The following is a 17466-nucleotide window of genomic DNA, read 5'->3' as shown; positions in this document are numbered from 1 at the left end:
CCACTCACCACCACCACCGCCCATCCACCCGCGCCCCACTCACCTCTCCTGATTCATGCGCATCACGTCCTGCGGGTGGATGGTCTGCGCCGCGATGCGCCCCTGCAGCCCCTCGTTCTCCCGCTCCACCCCTGCCAGCTCAGCCTGCTGCGCCGCCACGTCAGCCTTCCGCTCGGCCAGCTTGCGCTGCAGCGAGGCCTTGTGAGCCTGGGGGCAGGGCGGGGGGAGCGCAGGGGGAGGGGCCGAGCGCGTTGGGGTGTGGTTGGGTGGTATGCATGAGGTGCTGTGGGCGAGGGCAGGGCAGTGCTCCAACCAACCCCCATGCAGCCAGCAACAGCCCTGTGCGCTCTCTGCTCACACTTACGCATCACCCCCCCCCCACACACACGCGCACACACACACACCACAACCACAACCACAACACATATGCACACCCACACACCGCCCCCCACACCACAGACACCACCACACCCCCACCTGCAGGTTGTCCAGCAGCTTGAGGAACTTCTCCTTGTCGCCCAGCGTCTCCTCGCGCGCCGCCCGCGCCGCCACCAGCGGGCTGGGCTCGCCCCGCAGGCGCTCAATCTCGGCGCGCAGCGCGTCGTTGGACTGCGGGAGCGGGCGGGTGGGAGGGGTGGGGCAGGTGAAGGAAGCCGGCCGGCAGGTGGTATTGCCAGGCAGGCCGCGTGGCGTTGCAGGAATGCGGAGGCTGCACGGGAGCACCGATGGCGGCAAGGCGGCGAGCGGGCCGCCCCGGCCGAGGCGGAGCTCAGGCCGCCTGGGACGCTTGCCCCACCCAGCGCCACACAAGCGCGGCCCCGCAGCCGCAGCCCATAGCCGCCAGCCCGCAGCGCCAGCGCCCACCCACCGCCTGCAGGCGCTCCGTGTCTTGGCGGATGCCCGCCGCCCGCGCCTCAAACTCCCCCGCCTGCTCGCCGTCGGCCTCCTCGCACTTAGCGTCGTCGCCGGTCATGAAGTAGCGGTACACCTGCGGTACCATGTGCGGCACACCGCCGGTACCGTGAGGCCCAGCGGGAGCGCCGGTGGGACCGCCGTTTCACCACCAGAGCGTGGGAGGCGTGAGAGGCCTCCGCCACACCAGGCAGCAGCGGGAGGCTGCACACCCACACCCTGGCTGCCTCCACCTGCCATCCACTCACCTGGCTGACATACTGGAAGAACTCGGCCTCAGTGCGGCTGCGCTCGTCCCCCACATCCTGCAGGCAGGGCGGTGGCGGCGGCACAAGGCGCAGCGGCTCGGGGATCCGGTGCATGAGCGTGCACGCTGCGCTCATGCCGCAGACCTCGCCTGCCCGTGCTCTTTGAGACTTTTCGTGTCATCCTGCCGTCGCACCGCATGCGTGCCGAACCCCAGCACGCCCCATGCCCCCGCTGGCAGGGCGCCGCCGCACCTGGCGCGCCGCCTCTGCCCGCTGCTGGTAGTTGAGCAGCTCCACCAGCCAGGTCAGCGCCACAAGCAGGGAGGGCCATGTGTGTGGGGACCCCACCGCCGTCAGGTTGCTCTTGCTGATCTGGAAGGGGTACCTGAGGCGCTTGTACAGCTGCGGTACCTGCGGTACAGTTGTGGTACACCACGGGGGGGCAGCATGGCAGGCGATGGGACATGGCGGCTCGACTGCCGCCTCTGCGTGCACCCTTGCCGCCAGCCGGGGCTGCGCTGAGGCCGCCAATGTGCGCAAGGGCTGCCTGCCCCATCCTGGTTCATGTGGCATGCCCAGCACCGCTGGCGGAAGCAGCAGCCACGCAGACAGCAGCAGCAGGCAGAAGCAGGCAGCAGCCCCCGACAGCCGCCAGCCGCCAGCCAGCAGCAGAGCCCGGGCAACGCCGGAAGGCAGGCAGCCGGCGGCGGCGGCAGCCCCCTCACCTCCTCCTCCAGCTTGAATGTCTTTGGCAGTACAGGATCAAACTGGCGGTACAGGAACATCATCACATTGGTGAAGTCCTTGGTGGTGGGGCTGGCCAGCACCTGCACGCGCCAGAAACAAGCAGGAGGAAGGGAGAACGCAGGCGGCGGCAGGTGACAGGTGACAGGCGGCAGCGGCCTCCTCCAGCTGCTGCAGGCTGCGCCCAGCGCCCTGCACACCGCCCGCCAGCCTGCCGCGACTTGTGTGGTGCAAAGCACGCGGTGGAGCGGCAGAGGCGGAGGCACGGCGCGCCTTGGGCGTGATGGCGTACTCAAAGCCGTGGGCCGCCAGGTAAGCGATGACGGTGCGAATGCAGGCCTGCTGGAAGCCCTTGTCGCTGACGGGCCGCGGGTCGCTCTTGAGGCCGGTGGCCTTGCTGGTGGTGTAGGCCGAGGAGCGGCGGGTCACGGGCCCCGCCAGCGACATGCGGCTCAGTGCCTTTTCGATGGGCAGCTTGCCGCCGGCGGCGGCGCCGCCCTTGCCCGCCATGCCCCGCGGCGCCAGGCTGACCCGCGCGTTGAGCTGCGCGGGGCTGAGCCCCGCCAGCGTCTTGCGCCGGTCCATGCTGCTGTTGTCGCGTGCCCCGCGCCTCTTTCACTGCGCCCGGACCAACAGACTCTGCCCCGACGACAGGTGGTGGCGGGCCGTTGGGACGCAAGTGCTGGTAGCAGCTGTCCACCAAACAGCGTGAGGGAGCGGAAAACAGGCGGCTGGCGGGAGCTGCTGCCGACAAGGCAGCTGAGCTGGCGGTGGTCGAAAGTTTGCTTTCTCGTGAAACCTTCCCGCGTTGCGCAGGTCACCATAAATGCAGGCCTGCGGACAGCCGTTGCAGCGCGGCAGCCGCATGGCCGCAGCCTTCCTGGTGAAGGTCTCAGGGACTGAACGCCGGCTAGATACCCCCGTGTTCTGACTGGAGGCGCCAAACACTGCCCGGGCCAGCCGCCTCGGGCCAGCGGGACCTGGTGTGTGTCCCGGCCGCTCATCGGCGGGCGGCCCGCCCCCCACAGGCTGCGACAGCTCGCCTGCTGGCAGCATTACAGGGCCCGCAGCCGTTGCACACAATGCACCAGCACCCAGCACACACATGCAAGCAGCACGTGCCAGCCCCGGGATGTCCCCACCCGCAGTGCCGCTGGCGCCACGCCACCGCTGCGCCTCGCCGCCGCTGCCAGCGCCAGCCCTGCCGCCGCTTGCAGCCCCTACTGCGCCGCCTCCAGCTCAGCCATAAACTCCGCCTCGCTGCGCCGCCGCCCGCACATGTTGCACTCATACTGGTCGCCGGCGCCGGCGCCCGGCGGTAGCGGCGCCAGCGTGCCGTAGCAGCCCTCCGCCGGGCACACGTACTTGAGGAGGAAGAGGCTAATGCAGGCCGGGTCTGCCCCGCCCTCCTGCTCCGCTGCCGCTGGCCCGCCGCCCGGCGCATCGTGCTGGTGGGAGTGGTGCCCGCAAGCGGCGCCGTCAGCTGCTCCCTCCGCAGCCAAAGCATCCTCCATTCCGGCGTCCCCGTCCGCCTCCCACTCGCTGTCAGACCATGTGGCCTCCTCCTGCAGCCAGGCACACGCTTGCACATAAGAGGCACATCGGCAGCCAGGCCCGGCAGCTGCCCACGACGCGCCGCCCTCTGCCCGCCAAACAGCACACCAGCGGCACGCAGGCAGGCACAGAGCAGGCAGGCAGGGAGCCCGCGCACCTTGCAGCGGGGGCAGGTGCACTGGAAGCCATAGTCCTCCTGGCAGCGCTGCTGGCGATCGGCCAGCGGCCAGGGCAGCGGGAAGTAGCTCTGTGTCAGCTCCTCGCCTGCAGGCAGCCGTGCAGGTGGCAGGAATCTGCTCAGGCAGACTGGTCCAAGCAGGCGCGGGCCACACGCTCAAATCCTGGCGCCGCAGGGGCGCAGGAGCCTGCCGATGAGCGGCAGCCGGTGGCAGCCGCTCCCGACCAAAAAGCCGCAGGCAGGCTACAGCCACGCACCGGCTGGGATGTCGTGCAGGGCGCGGAACTCGACCGCGGTGTTGGCGCCGGGGTGCGGCGCTGAGCTGGCGGGCGCTGAGCTGGCGTCAAAGCGGTCGAAGCGTGCCACGTTGGGCAGGCACTCGTGGTTGATGAGGGAGGCCTGGGCGTAGAGAGCGGTGCCGCGGATGCGCCGCTCCCCCTGCAGCCAGAGAGTGGCAGCACGTGGTGGAGGCAGGGCCGGTGCACACCTGGGCAAGGTCAGCCCAGCGGCCGCCCGCTGCGCGCAGGTCAGAAACGAACCCCTCTTGAAAAGGAGCTCACGTCGGGTGCGGAGGGCGCCATGACTCCGTAGCCGTTGGTGGCCTCCTTGCGCAGCAGCTCTGCCGCTTCCGCCGGCGACAGCGCCGCCGCCGGGCCCGCGCCTATCGCTGCCAACGCGTGGCTCAGCCGCCCGTGCAGCTCCCGCACAACCACATCAGTGCTGCTGTTGCTGCCCGTGCCTGGTGCGCTCTGCTGCTCAGCTGGATGCGGCACCAGCGGCGGCGGCGCGGCCAGGCCTGCAATGGCGGCGCACCGGGCCGCCGCCGCCGCGTCGCCGGCTGCTGCCGCCTGGCGCAGGGCGCAGCAGCGGGCCAGGAACTGCAGTGCCGTCTGCTGCTCGTCGCTAAGTCCTGCGGTGTTGCAGGCCGCCAGCAGGCCGCAGACAGCGGCGCAGTGGCTGCCCACATCGGCCGCGGCTGCCGCCGCGCATGCGGAGCTGCAGAAGCCCACTCGGCCGCAGGTGCCGCATGGCACCACCGCCGCGGCGCTGTCTTCTGCAGCATGCAAGGTCAGAGGAGGTATGCAGGGGGCACAGAAGCACTGGCACTGGCGCATGCATTGTGGTGGGGCACACGGGGCAAGCCTGCCGCCGCCGCTGCCGCCAGCCGCCGCCCCGCGCTGCCGCTGGGCTGCCCAGACAGCTGCACTGCACGGACCACGCTTCAGCGCCCACCTAGGGAGTTGAATGCGCGCAGGCAGAAGGAGCAGAAGGCGGCAGCGGTGCTCTGCTGGGGGTATAGCAGTAGCGGTGGCTCCCGCAGCACCACCTCGCCACCTGTAATGGTCCGTGTGGCAAACACGCCGCGGCCCTTGCCCGGGACCTCCCGCACTTCCAGCATGCCGTCGGCCAGAGGGAGCCTGAGCCAGGCGTGCAGGAATTAGATCCAGAGAGGAACAAATAATGCACTGGGTGTATGTATTAATAAATGAATGTGGCCCGCCATCATGTGCCAAGAAGGTAGTGGGCAAGCCGCCGTTGCGGCGGGTGGCGGGTGGCAGGGGGCATGCTGGAGCAACGCATGATCATAAGGTGGCCGCTCTTTCAGCCTGTGCCCTGGTATTGACAACACCGGGATCCGGCACACCCTTGCAATGCCCCCCTGCTGAGCTCCCGCCCGGCGCCGCCATCTGGGCGCAGCCATGCCACAAAGTAGGGCGCTTGAAGGGGCTGTGTGATCATCATTTCACTTCTTCTACTCCGTGGAGCGCAGTGGAGGGTCAGTCGCGAGTGTGTGCGCCCTGGACTGCCGCGGTCGCAGGTAGGGTCGCAGCGGCAGGACACAAGACGCCCCCCCAGCACTCGAGCAGGGCGAGCAGTAGCCATCCGCGCACCCCGCGGGACGCAGCCTACGGTCAGCGGTCACTTGCCGCCGCCGCCGGTTCGCCGCTCACGCCCACGCGCTGCTGCAAGCACATCCCGTCTGCCCAGTGCCCCTCACAGGCAGCACCCCTGCTGAGGGTTATGCCTGCTGCCTGGATGTATGCCCTTTGCCTGCAGGCCAGCCTGTGCTCCACCTGCCTGCCCGCCATGTCTGCTGCGGAGGCAGGGCAGCCGGCAGCTGGGGCGCCGCCTCTGGCTGAATCGGACGCACAGCAGCCAGCTGCTGACAGCAGTGAGGCAGGCCCGGGGAGGGGCGGGCGCGGCGGGCGGGGGCGGGGGCGGGGGCGGGGCTCGTCAGGGCGAGGCCGGGGCCCCAGGCTGGTGCGGCCGCCGCGTCCCGACGATGCCGAGGCTCGGGCGATGATCAATGCCCTGCAGCAAACAAGTGAGCCAGGGGCAGGCCAGGCTCGGCCGACGCATGGCCCGATGATGCGCGCTTCTGGCCAGCTGGCGGCCCCGGCAGCTGCGCTTTTCCAGCCACCCCCTGCCCTGCCCTGCCCTGCCCTGCCCTGTCCCTGCCCGCAGTCGCCAAGCACAAGCAGCGCGCCGAGGAGCTGGTCGAGGCTCTGAGCAGCAGCAGGCGGGGCGAGGGGGAGGGCAAGGAGCGGGGCGCCGAGGCCCGGGCCCTGCAGGACAGGCTCGCCCAGCTGCGCGGCCAGCTGCAGGCCGCGACGGTGAGGCCCTGCGCATGGAGGCCGCCTGTCTGGCTTGCCACGCTAGGCATGCCAGCAGGCACCGCGCCTTGCCTGCAAGCAGAGCACCGCCGGGCATTGCTCCAGGCCATCCCACCCGCACCTGTCTGCCACCCGCCGCTCCGAGCTGCTCCCCACCATGCACGCCGCCGCCTGGCCGGCCATGCGTGCAGAGCCAGCGCGCGTGGCTGGCGGCGCAGCTGGAGGAGGCCGCGACAGCACGCCAGCGCACCAAGGCCTCGCTGCGCGAGATGAAGAGCGGCCTGAAGATTGCCAGCGGTGCGTGTGGGGCGGCAGCTGCTTGCCTGCCGGCTGCCTGGCTGCCTGTTCTCGTGCCTGCCTTCCTGCCTTCGAGCCCACCTGTGTGCCTGCCTCACCTGCCTGCCTGCCTGCCTGCCTGCCTTCACTCCTGCCTGCCTGCAGCTGCGGACATCGACCAGCAGATAGCCGAGCTGGAGAGCCGGCTGGCTGGGGAGGGCTTTGTGGATGTGGCGGAGGGGCAGGAGCGCAGGGTGCGGGGCCAGATAGAAGCGCTGAAGAAGAGCCGCAGGTGGGCGGCGGCGGCCAGGCCAGCGGCGGCAGCGCAGAGAGGTCAGCGCTGCTGTCACCGGCTGGTGTGGGTAGGCGCGCCGGTGCGCCTGCATGCCCCGCTCAGCTGCCTGCTGCTGCTGCGGGCCGCAGCCTTCCACTCCTTCACTCCTCCTGGGGTACAAGACAGCACAGAAGTCACATGCCACACACACATACACACCTCGCCCGCGCCGCGGCCATGCAGCACCATTGAGCAGCTGAGGAGCAAGGCCTCCCAGCTGGCAGGCGACAGCAGCACGGAGGACCAGGTGCAGGGCAGCATCAAGCGGCTGGATGATTCCATTGCCGCGGTGAGGTGGCCGCTGCCGCACGCTCAGCCTTGGCAGCGCGCTGGGCTGCTGCAGTCCTCCCGGAGTGCTGCTGTGCGCTCAGCCAGCCAGGGAGGTCCAACCCACCTGAGTGGCCACCTCCCCAGGACATCTGCTGCCCGCCTGCCCGCATCCCTGCCAATGCAGATGAGGGAGAAGGAGGCGCCGATGGCGGCCCAGCTGGCGGCTCTGCGCCAGGAGGAGGCGCGGCGCGCGGCGGGCGCAGAGCAGCTTGTGCGGGAGCGGGATGAGTGCCGCGCCATCTGCAAGGCGGCCTATGAGCGGATGGTGGAGCTGCGCCGCCAGCTGCACGCGCAGTGGGGTGAGTACAAGTCGCGGCGAGCGGCGTATGAGGAGCAGCAGACGGCGGGGCGGGGCAGGCTGGGGCTCTCGCAGCCGCCAGACGGAGGCGCGGGGGAGCAGGGGGAGGAGCAGCTGCCGCAGCGGGAGCAGCAGGAGGGTGAGCAGGGCCCGGACTCGGAGCAGCAGAAGGACGATGGGCTGCCGGGCGGTGACGGGACAGCGGCGGCGGCAGCAGCGGCAGCGGCGGCGGCGGCAGCGCTTGCTGGCATCGCCGCCAGCGGTGGCGGCGGCAGGGGCGAGCGCGGCGGAGGCGGCAGAGGGAAGCCCAGGCGAGGAGGCAGGGGTGGCAGAGGCGGCAGGGGCGACCCCGGCAGGGGAGAGAGCAGCAAGCCAGAAGCTGGCCCTGCGGATGGCGACAGCAGCATAGTTGCTGTGCTTCTGCCCTGAGCCGCCCTCTCCTCCTTCTGTCTGGAGGCGTGTCTGGCAGGCAAGCACCATTCAACCAGTATGGAATCGACAGCCATCTGCTCAATAGATCTCACATAAATGAATGTAAACTGCACCGCAAAGATTGTAAGTCGTACACACACACAGGTAGGCAGGGCAGGGATGAAAGGGGGCGCTAAACAGCGGCACAGCGGAAAAAAGCAACAACAGCATGCAGGCAAGCAGAGCGTAACGATTGGGCGTCCCCACAAAAATGAAGGATGTAAAGCAGATCACAAAATGGCCGCACCGTTGCGGAGAGCAGAGCAGCAGGTCAGAGGCCCAGGGTGGGCGATCAGAGCTGGCGTGGCGCTGGGGAGCAAAGAATGGCCGAAACTGATTTGAGGAGGCATTAGGGTGGCTGTTGGGTCAAAACAACTGTGTTTCCTGTGCTGCTTTCTACTGAATTTAAGGGCAGGGGCAGGGCTGGCTGGGTGGCAGCCGTCCGTTGTCATGTCTCCTGTCTAGCATTGGCATTGCACTGTCTTCCTGCACTGCCATTCAGCAGCAGGCAAGCAGCCCTTGTCAGTGGGGCAGCTCATGCCCGGCCCCAGCACGCCCCGTGCACGCAGCGCCAGTGCGCATGCACTGATGCGCTGCTTTACACAACTCCCCACCCAGCACCACTACCAGCACCAAACCCACCCACCCCCCGCCCACAGGCCTACCTAGCAAGCCTGTCCTCCCCCTCACAGCAGGTTCTTGCGCCCGCGCTTTGCCGTCTGCAGCACGCAGTTGCCTGCGACGGCGCTGCCGCTCTTCAGCTGCCAGCCCGCCTTGCACTGGATGCACTTGGAGGCATCGATGCCGCAGGCGCTGGGCTCGCAGCCGGGGTCCTTGCACTGCAGGAGGAGCAGGAGCAGAATGGGGACGGGCGCACGTGGATGGCATGAGGGAGGCTCGGCACAGGGTGCAAGGCAGACCTCCGGGGGTGGGCCACAAGCAGGAGAGCCAGAGCGCGGGACCGGGGCTCAACTCACCGGCACGCATTTGCCGGTCGGCACGTCCACGCCGTACCCGGTGCGGCACCACAGGCACTTGCGCGCGTCAGGGCCGCACGACGCGCACTGCGGCGAGGCACACGCCTCGCAGCGCCCTCTCCGCCCCACGCCGTAGTTGGGGCCGCAGAAGGTGCAGGCACCCGTGCGCCCGTTGCAGGCGGTGCAGTGCTGGTCGCGGTCAACGCACAGCCGGCACTTGCCATCGGGGGCGGCATACACGCCTAGCGGCTCCGCCCAGCTGGCCACCGGCTGCCCCTTGCACTCCTTGCAGACGTTGGGGCTGGTGGGGCAGGACACGCAGTAAGCCTCCGAGCAGGAGCCGTAGGCCGCCGCGCCTGCGGGCGGGAAGGGGGACAGGCGGCAGGAATCCGGGTCGGCGGCAGGCTTGGGAAGCCAGCGGCGGGCCCGAGGAAGCTGGGCGGAGAGGGTGGAATTTGGCTCGCTGGAGCCTCCAGGACAGAGGACACGAGGGGCCCAACAGGCCCAGATACGGCCCTTAAGCACCCCCGGGCATAGCTTCCGCGGGGTGCGGCTGAGATGGCGGGCATGAGCGACGAGGGCAAAGTGACCCTAAGCGCGCCGCCGCCGCCCCCACCACCACCCATGCATGGGTCCCGGGTTGCGGCACGCGGCCTTTGCACGCGCCCGGCGGCCCCATGCCACGCGCCCATTCATCGCCCCAGTGCTTACCGCCTGCCAGCAGCAGCGTGGCGGCTAGGAGAAGCGCGAGGTGTGGGGCACCAGCGGCCATTTGTCCTACGCCTGCGGTGTAGGGTCTAACCTCACCGGCCTAAGTGATCTGAGAAAGGGACGCAGCGAGTGAGGGCCGCGCGGCGGCATTCAGATGCCCGGCATCATTGATGGCACAGGCCCAGCTGGCAATCCGGGAGGGCATGCGATGGGTTTGGCCTCTTGACAACCGTCTGAGCAAGCATGGAGCTTTACCAATGGGCGCCGGCCCTCGTGAAGCGTCCCGCCAGGCCGGCTGCGCAGCTGGGCAGCTGGCGGCAACACTCGGGCGGCGGCGGATGGCGCCGCTTTGTTCCAGCGGAATTTCATGTGCTGTGCATCACTTTGCTGCCCTGCATCCGGCATGTGGCGTCAGCCCCAGTTCCCATCTTAAATTTCATCGACTCCATCTTCTCGGGCGTGCCGTTGATGCCCAGCGGACGCATCTGCCCCCGGCTGTGGGTGCCGCAGCGTCGAGCCGGCGTGTCAAGCCCGCTCGCCGATTCATTGCGCCGCTTCTGCCTCGCCAGCGGCCGACTGCCGGTACTTTTGCGGCGCCGACAGGTAAATTTCCAGGACAGGTGGGATGGGGTAGGGGGTGAGCGGGGAGGGCCCCTCAGGAGGCATCCTGGAAGGAGTGGCGGCGCCCGCGTTGACGAGCAGGGAATGCCGCATTGGAGCAGCAGCGCCCCGCCTGGCTAGGAGCTTGCCCGCCAGGTTAGGTTGCATGCACTGCGCACTGCTCTCTCAGCCTCTCCAGGCATGCCCCGTGTGGTGTTTGGCGAGCACCAGCTCAGCTCGACGACCGCATGCATGCTAGCAGTGCTGGGCGCGGCGCAGGGCAGCGCCCGCCAGCCATGTACAATTCCCCAAGCATGCATCCATCCGGCCATGCATGCATCCATCCCCCTAGTCTCGCAGTTTACTGCTCGTAGGGGGCAACATGTCAGCAGAGGAGATGTCAGCAAAATCGAAGGTATCGTATCGTGAAGGCGCATTACCCAATAATTTACTCTCTCTTGGTCCAGGCACGAGTCCCCTGCCAGCCTGCACTCAAGGCTGCGGCACCCTCGGGTCGCTCAAAGTCCCCCCGTACGCACTTCTGGCACGCACTCTCCTGCTTCACATACATTCTGCAGCATGTGTTTCCGTGGAGGAAAAGGGCGATCAACTTGAACGGGCTGCCCCACGTCGTGCACCAGCTCATGGTCCCCACCAGGCTGCTTTTCCGGGCGTCCACGCACTTGCTGTCGGCCAGGAAGACCTGCAGAAGGGGCTGGGAGGCGCTGGTCGAGCGCATGGGGCAGCGCATGGAGCAGTGGCGGGGTGACCCCTACCGGCGGTAAGGGCGCGGCCGCCTGCAGGGCTCTCGCCCCTGCGACTCAGTCCTCACACCACACACACACAGCTGCTGCAGAGAATCCAACGCCATCTCGGTCCACTGCGACGGTGTGGGTCACCTGCTGAGCGCCCTGCTTCTCACCGTCTACCTGTGCGCCAAGCTTGCGGCAGAGGGGAGCTGGGGTGAGTGCCCGCCACCGCGCGCGGCTGGCGGCATGGGCTTCCAGCTGCTCCCGACGCAGCTTGTGTGCGGTGGCGCCCCAATGCCCGCATGGCTGGGTAGCTGTCCGGCCCGCATGTGCATCCCACTCCACTGAGCTCATGCAGCACACCTCCCAGCTTCCGCTCAGTATGCCCCATAGCCGTGCATGCCCGATGCGCGCCACTGGCATGCCCTCCCTTGCGCGCACGCAGGCCTGACCTTGCTGGGAAGCACGCACGTGGCGCTGGCGGCGGGCCTGGCAGCCATGTGCTGCCGCCGCCAGCGAGCCTACGTGGCACGCCGCGAGCTGCTGGCCTCCGGCGCGGCGCTGCACCTCGCTTTCCTCGTCCGAGCCTTCTGTGAGTTGCATGCCCGGGCCTGCCCAGCCCGTTGCAGGGCCAGCCTCCTACCTCCAACTTAGCGCCCTCGCCGCTCTGCCGGCTGTGCCAGTCCCCAGCGCCAGAAAGCCGCAGGGCCTGACAGTGCAGCCGCCCCCGGCTGCCTTGCCCCGCTTGCAGCGACGTACGGGCCGCTCAACATGTTTGAGCGCCACGGCGGCAGCCCCTCCCGCCTGCTGGGACTGTTCCTGCTGTCCAGCCACACAGTGTGGATGAGCCTGTACATCCTGTGGGGCCGCCTGCAGCTGGTCTCCACCTGCCTGGTGCTGCCGGGCCTCATCCTGCTGCCGGTGAGGGCCCGCCCGCCCACCTCGCTGCCTGAGCGGCACGGATGCTGCACGTTGCCAGCTGCGGGGGCTGCGGGGTGCAGCAGCTCAGCGCGGCGCTGCCAAGCTGCCCAGTCCCCACCACACACGCGCTGGCAAACACACACCGCCCCAACCGCCAACTGTTGTGTAGCTGCTTGTGGGTAGGAGCCCCTGCTGCCGGCTGCTGGCGGCGGCGGGCGTAGAGGCGCCGCTGGCAGACCTATACGGCACGCTCAGCATCGTACAGTGAGTGGCAGCAGGTGCCAGCTGGCAGCGGCAGCAGGCGCCAGCTGGCAGCGGCTGAAGGAGCAGCGCCTGCCCCGCCGCCTGCCTGGCCACGCCAGGCGACATGCTCGTGCCAGGAGCCGCCCGGGTGGAAGGGGGGGTGCGCCTAGCAGGCTCCCGGAAGCCTCCCGGTGCAGCGGCAGACACAGGCGGCCTCTGTGAGCAGCCTGCGCTGGTCTATGCCGCCCCCGCCTGGCTTACCGGCGCCACCGCCGTGTTCCCCTGGCTGCAGCTCCGCCGCAGTGAGCCCCACCATCCGGGCTGCTGCCAGCATACCGCCGGACCCTGCGCAGCAGTGCCGGGCACTAGACTCCTGGCTGGGCGCGACCCTCGGCTTCATCGCCCCGCTGCTGCTGGTGCACCGCCTCGAGCGCCAGGCGCGGGCCCGGTTTGCGGCACGACACCGGCTGGCGCAGGCGCAGGCGGGCGTGCCGCCCCGCCGGCGGCCGCCGCCACTCGCGCACCTCACGCGGCGGCAGCTGGAGGCGGCGGTTGCGGGGACCCAACTCAGCCAGGCTGCAGCCGAGCCGCATTCCACGCCTGGGGCCGATGTAGGGGAGGCGAGCCTGCCAGCCTTGATGGGCCATGTGTCAGAGGCTCTCGAGGATGGGGGCTGCGCGTGGATGGAGCTCTATCTCCTGAGCTGCCTGTCGTGGGTGGCGGCCAGCGCGCTGCCACGGCAGGCAGCGTGCTGAGGCTCGCCGCAGCATTTGACTGGTTTTGACGGGGTTACCCCAAGTGACAGACAGGCCTGCGTGCAGTATGAGGTCTACATTGTATTCCTGCTGACAAAATGATTGCAATAGCCTTGGGAAAGTATTTTCCCAAGGCCGCTATGCGCTGAGTGCACAGAGATGCCGACACGGCGCGAAAGGCGGCACAACAGGGATTAACCGAGCTCGCAGAAGCGCCCTGTGGGGTTGAACAGCGACGTTTGCGCAACTGAACGAGGGGGGAGCGGCGGGGCAGGGGGCAGCCACTGCGGCGGCGGGGAAGTAGGCGCCTGCGGCAGCGGCGGTCGCCGGCGGCAGCGGCCTCAGCGCGGGGTGATGGGGGAACCAGCAACAGCGGCAAAGAGGTGCTGAGCGATCCAGTGAACTGCACCGACGCGTATTAGCTCGTCTTGTCTTCTGGTCCAGAACCCCTGCCGCCCAGACAGTTCCATTTTGCAGCCGACAAGAAGACCTCCTGGCCAATCGTTTCACCAGTCGTCGGCACCACCAGGATGATTTCTCTCACCATTAGCAGTCCATCCAGGCCACAGCGCCGCTGCTGTGCCCTGGCTCCCAGGCCTCTGCTGCGCGCCACCAGGCGCCCCCTGATCGTCCGTGCCACAAAGGTGAGTGTGAGTGAGGAAGTCCCGCAGCACGCGGTGTGGGCGCTCATCTTTGTGGCACCGACGGTCTGCCGCCGCCGCCGGCCCCGCGCACCCTCGCCGCTGCAGGCGCCAGAGGAGGAGGAGAAGAAGAAGATCCAGGCGTTCGAGGAGTCGCTCAAGCAGAGCGGGCTGGACAAGGAGCGAGCGCAGAAGGTGGGGTGCTGTGGCTGGCTGGCAGGGGAGCGGCACCGGCCGCCGCCACCCCGCACACACCTCTCCGGGCCCTTCCCCGCCGCCTGCTCCGCGCAGGTGCTCCAGGCGTGGCAGGAGACGGTGGGCAGCGCAGGCGGGGAGCTCACACCGGAGGAGCTGCGCAAGGTGGGTGGCTGGGCGGGTGGCTGGCTGGCTGGCTGGCTGGCTGCGCCTCGCGCAAAGCCCCCGCCATGCCCCCGCTCATGCCCGCTGTCGGCTGCCTCGCCGTGCCACCGGCCCCTGCCACCCACCCACCCTGTACCTGTGTCACAGTCACCTCGCCATGATGCTTTTTCTCTTGGGTGTATAGCCTGAATACACGCAAAGGAACTTGCGACACATGCCCCGATCGGCCCTGATAGGCCACTGAGAGCAGAGCCGGGCCACCCACCCACCCACACACTCTCCCTCCCTCTCCCCCGCTCCCCCTCTCCATCCCCACAGGTCATGGTCAAGCAGGGCGCCAAGTTCTCGGGGCTGGCGCTCATCCAGGTGTTCCTGGACGTGGGGGCCGCCTACGGCGCCTTTGTGGGGGGCAACTTCCTGGGGGAGGCGGTTCCGCAGTACGGCTTTGGCGCGGTGGCGCTCCAGGCGATCGCCTACTTCCTGTCTGGATACTACTTCATCGGAGGTGGGCGGCGCTGGCCGGCCGGCTCGCAAACAAGAGGGTATAATCTCCAGGCCGTGTGTATGTGTGTGTGGTGTGTGTGTGTGCACTGTGTTGCCTTGCCTGGCCGCTGTGTCCCATGCGCCACCCGCTGGCTGTACCGACGGGCTGGCCCGCCGCCCTGCCTGCGGCGCCTGCCTGCCTGCCTGCAGCCTTCCTGGACCTCATCAGGCTGGGTATGGTGCTCACTGCCATCCAGCAGTTCAACGTGAACAGCGGTGAGCGGGGGGCAGCACCAATGGTGTGGGCCCCGCGGCTGGGCCCGGGGCTCGCCCGGCCCTCAACGATGCGGCACATCCCTGGGGAGTTCCTTTCCACATTTTGCTTGAGGCTACACCTGTCTGCTTGCCCACCCGGCACCCATCCATTTTGCTGACCCGGCCACCGACTGTGGTGTCTTACCGCAGCCGCCTTCCTCACAGCGGTCAAGGACCTGGCAGGGCCCAGCCCCACCGGCCTGGCTACCCTGGACAAGGCCGCCGACGCCATAAACACAGCCAAGGTTCTGGGCGCGCTCAACAAGATGGCGGGCCTGATCAAGGTGGGGCCTTTGGCGCCTGGTGTGGTGTGTGGCGCTGCGGGTGTGTCGCGCTGGGGGCTGCGGGTGTGTCGCGCTGGGGGCGTGCGGTCGGAAGAGGTGTTTGGCAGGGACGCCTGGGCCGCGAGTGGCCGCCTGGGGCTGGCAAGGGCCTGGCCTGAGCGGCTGGTGTGCCCGCGTGCGCCGCTGTCGTGCGTGCAGGAGCAGCAGCAGGGCGGCGGCGCCAGCTCCGATGCCATGCTCAAAGACCTGGCCGCCTACCTGACCCTGGAGAAGGCGCAGGTGCGGGTGGGGTGCATGGCAGCCCGCGTTCCGAGCTCCAGCGCCGGCCGCCTTGCAATATGGTCTGGCACGGGCGGCGCCGCCCGCAACGGGTGTTCGGGGGCCATGCCTGGCCCGCCACGCTCCTCCCCGCACAGCCCGTTCCTGCCATACCCTCACCCGCAACCCCTCTGCCTCCTCCCGCCCTGCCCTGCAGCGGTTGTATGGCTTCGAGGCCTCCAAGTACGGCATCACTGATTCCCAGGCCGCCGACATCGCCACCGTCTTCTCAGCCTTTGACGCCGACGACAACGGCGTGCTGTCGCTGGATGAGTTCCAGCGCCTGTGGTGAGCCGTGCTTGGCTTGGCTTGGCTCAGCTCAGCTTGGCTTGGCTTGGCTTGGCTTGGCTTGGCTTGCTTGGACGGGCACGGCAGGGGCAGCAGTTTGAGCACGGCTCGGTGCTTGTGGTGAGGCGCTGTTGGGCTTCCCCCCGTGGTGGTGAGCTGCTGTTCGGGATGGCGTGCCGCTGGCCTCGAGCTGCTCCTGCCCTGCCCTGCCCACTGGCTTCCTCAATCCCGGGCCGTGCAGCGCTCGCTACACGGAGCTGAGCGGGGACGAAGTGAAGGCCGCTCTGGCGATTCTGGACACGAATAAAGATGGAAGCATCCAGCTGGGTGAGCGACCGCCTCCGTGGGCGATGCCGGTGTGAGGATACATGCGGTTGTGGTCATGGTGGTTTGCGTCGTGGAAGGCATGGGGCAGCCGTGCCCGCAAGGCAACCGCGCAAAGAGCGGCATGGCTGTCTGTGCATGCGGCGGGTACGGGCATGGGCTGCCAGACACGCTTCCCATGAGCCGGCGGTTCTGTTTTTCCTGCAGGAGAGTTTGTGGAATGGTGGGTGGGCGCGCAGCCGCCACCGAAGGCGTAGGTCTGCGCCTGGGGCTAACCAGCGAGCTGGATAGCAGCGTGCTGCATTAGCGCGTTGTCATATCCCCTCCATTCCACCGGCTCTCCTCCTGCCTTGCCATCCTTCTGAGCGTTTTCCTCCGATTTTGCCAAGACCGCCGAACAAATGACGCGCCGGTGTTTTGTGATTTCCGGATGCGGAAAGTTGCAAAAAGGCCCTATGTGAACTGCTATTTGATTTGATGAGATTTCACTTGGTCGCAGCTTACTTGATTGTAATTGAATTTTGAGATCAACCAGCCAGGAACAGGTACAGAATTTTGAGCCAAGAAATGGTGGTGTCTCATGGAGGAGTCGGTCTGCACCAGATGCCTAGTGAAAAACGCCGACAGTATTGAAATGAACTGGAAGAAGTATTGTTGGACCAGGAGAGAGAATGCATGAAACAAAATTGAGTTGCTGCGGCAGCTGTAGAGCTGCTAGGAAGCAGCGCTGCACCGCGTTATCGGAGGAAGGGGATTGGAAATCAAGAGATAAAACAAGATAGAAACGGTGAAGAGGAACAGGCTGCCGCTACGGGGCGAGGCAATCGAGCCGCTGGCGGTCACAAGAATGATGGGCGACAGCAGGGGGGAGGTACACGTGCACGAGGCCAGGCATGGCGGAAGAGAAAAACAGCCGCATGGCGCATGGAGAGTGGTAGCTTCTGATTGGATTCAGGCAGGAGGGGTTCATGGAGGGCTCTTATGTGGGAGGCAGAGTGTGAGGGAAGGTGTTGGGGCAAGAAGCAGAATAGGCGGTGCTGCAGGTGTCACGCTGGGGCCATTACTGCGCAGCCACCAGGCCCGCCTGCAAGGCCTCCAGCTGCGCCAGGATGGCAGGGAAGCTGGGTCGAGCGACAGGGTCAGGGCCGAGGCAAGCGCTGACCAGGGCTTGCAGCTCGCGCGGACAGGAGGCCGGCAGCGGCGGCAGCATGTCCCGCTTGGCGAGCATTGTCCTCATCATCTGCGAGAAGCAGATCTTGTTGCTCGCGAGCGTCCCGGTGAGCATCTGCAGGGACAGGCGGGGCACAAGCAGGGGCAGCAGCGCGTCAACCGCTATGCGCTCGCGGGCAAGCGGCCCAGCCAAATCATCTGGCTGATGCTGCTGTGGACACATGCTGTGGACAGCGAGCTTGAGGCACCTGCTTCCCATGCGCAGCCCCCCGCAGCTGCACAAAGGGACGCTGGCGAGCAACAAGATCTGCTTCTCGCAGATGATGAGGACAATGCTCGCAAAGCGGGACATGGTGCCGCCGCTGCG

At 67.9% G+C, this 17466-nt stretch overlaps 5 protein-coding genes across 5 annotated transcripts in view; 1 reads left to right on the top strand and 4 right to left on the bottom strand.

Annotated features, from left to right (window-relative positions):
* The window catches only part of CHLNCDRAFT_136352 (hypothetical protein), a gene marked incomplete at both ends in the record, with an annotated part of 4537 nt that extends 2048 nt beyond the window's left edge, over positions 1-2489 (bottom strand). Inside the window, 7 exons of the mRNA XM_005845682.1 lie at positions 44-207; positions 478-609; positions 869-988; positions 1161-1217; positions 1413-1571; positions 1886-1987; positions 2103-2489. Of these exons, the coding sequence (XP_005845744.1) occupies positions 44-207; positions 478-609; positions 869-988; positions 1161-1217; positions 1413-1571; positions 1886-1987; positions 2103-2489 (1121 nt within the window). The remainder of the gene's footprint in view (positions 1-43; positions 208-477; positions 610-868; positions 989-1160; positions 1218-1412; positions 1572-1885; positions 1988-2102) is intronic.
* Positions 2490-3124: 635 nt separating this feature from the next.
* On the bottom strand, positions 3125-5035 carry CHLNCDRAFT_136351 (hypothetical protein; the record flags this gene model as incomplete). Its single annotated transcript, XM_005845681.1, has 5 exons — positions 3125-3469; positions 3616-3722; positions 3894-4074; positions 4197-4690; positions 4870-5035. The coding sequence occupies 5 exons, from the start codon at positions 5033-5035 to the stop codon at positions 3125-3127; spliced, it is 1293 nt and encodes a 430-aa protein (XP_005845743.1).
* Positions 5036-8646: 3611 nt separating this feature from the next.
* CHLNCDRAFT_58434 (hypothetical protein) lies at positions 8647-9749 on the bottom strand (the record flags this gene model as incomplete). The annotated part of the gene is made up of 3 exons (XM_005845680.1): positions 9649-9749; positions 8938-9293; positions 8647-8799 (listed from the first exon to the last, which is right to left on the bottom strand). Exons 1-3 carry the CDS (start codon positions 9707-9709, stop codon positions 8647-8649), a joined length of 570 nt encoding a protein of 189 aa, XP_005845742.1. The 5' UTR covers positions 9710-9749.
* An 881-nt stretch (positions 9750-10630) lies between these two features.
* CHLNCDRAFT_53533 (hypothetical protein) lies at positions 10631-16186 on the top strand (the record flags this gene model as incomplete). Its single annotated transcript, XM_005845790.1, has 16 exons — positions 10631-10779; positions 10844-11029; positions 11105-11211; positions 11443-11589; positions 11749-11918; positions 12088-12182; positions 12454-12577; positions 13666-13752; positions 13849-13917; positions 14236-14422; positions 14611-14676; positions 14866-14999; positions 15198-15278; positions 15475-15605; positions 15847-15932; positions 16137-16186. The coding sequence occupies 16 exons, from the start codon at positions 10631-10633 to the stop codon at positions 16184-16186; spliced, it is 1869 nt and encodes a 622-aa protein (XP_005845852.1).
* An 803-nt stretch (positions 16187-16989) lies between these two features.
* CHLNCDRAFT_53532 (hypothetical protein) overlaps positions 16990-17466 on the bottom strand; it is a gene marked incomplete at both ends in the record, with an annotated part of 2556 nt that continues 2079 nt past the window's right edge. The window contains one exon of the mRNA XM_005845679.1: positions 16990-17214. Coding sequence (XP_005845741.1) covers positions 16990-17214 — 225 coding nt within the window. The remainder of the gene's footprint in view (positions 17215-17466) is intronic.

The sequence above is a fragment of the Chlorella variabilis genome (assembly GCF_000147415.1).
Source record: "Chlorella variabilis unplaced genomic scaffold CHLNCscaffold_16, whole genome shotgun sequence".
Classification (NCBI taxonomy): Eukaryota; Viridiplantae; Chlorophyta; class Trebouxiophyceae; order Chlorellales; family Chlorellaceae; genus Chlorella; species Chlorella variabilis.
Note: the sequence above shows the minus strand (reverse complement) of the source record. Positions and strands in the feature narration are given on the sequence as shown.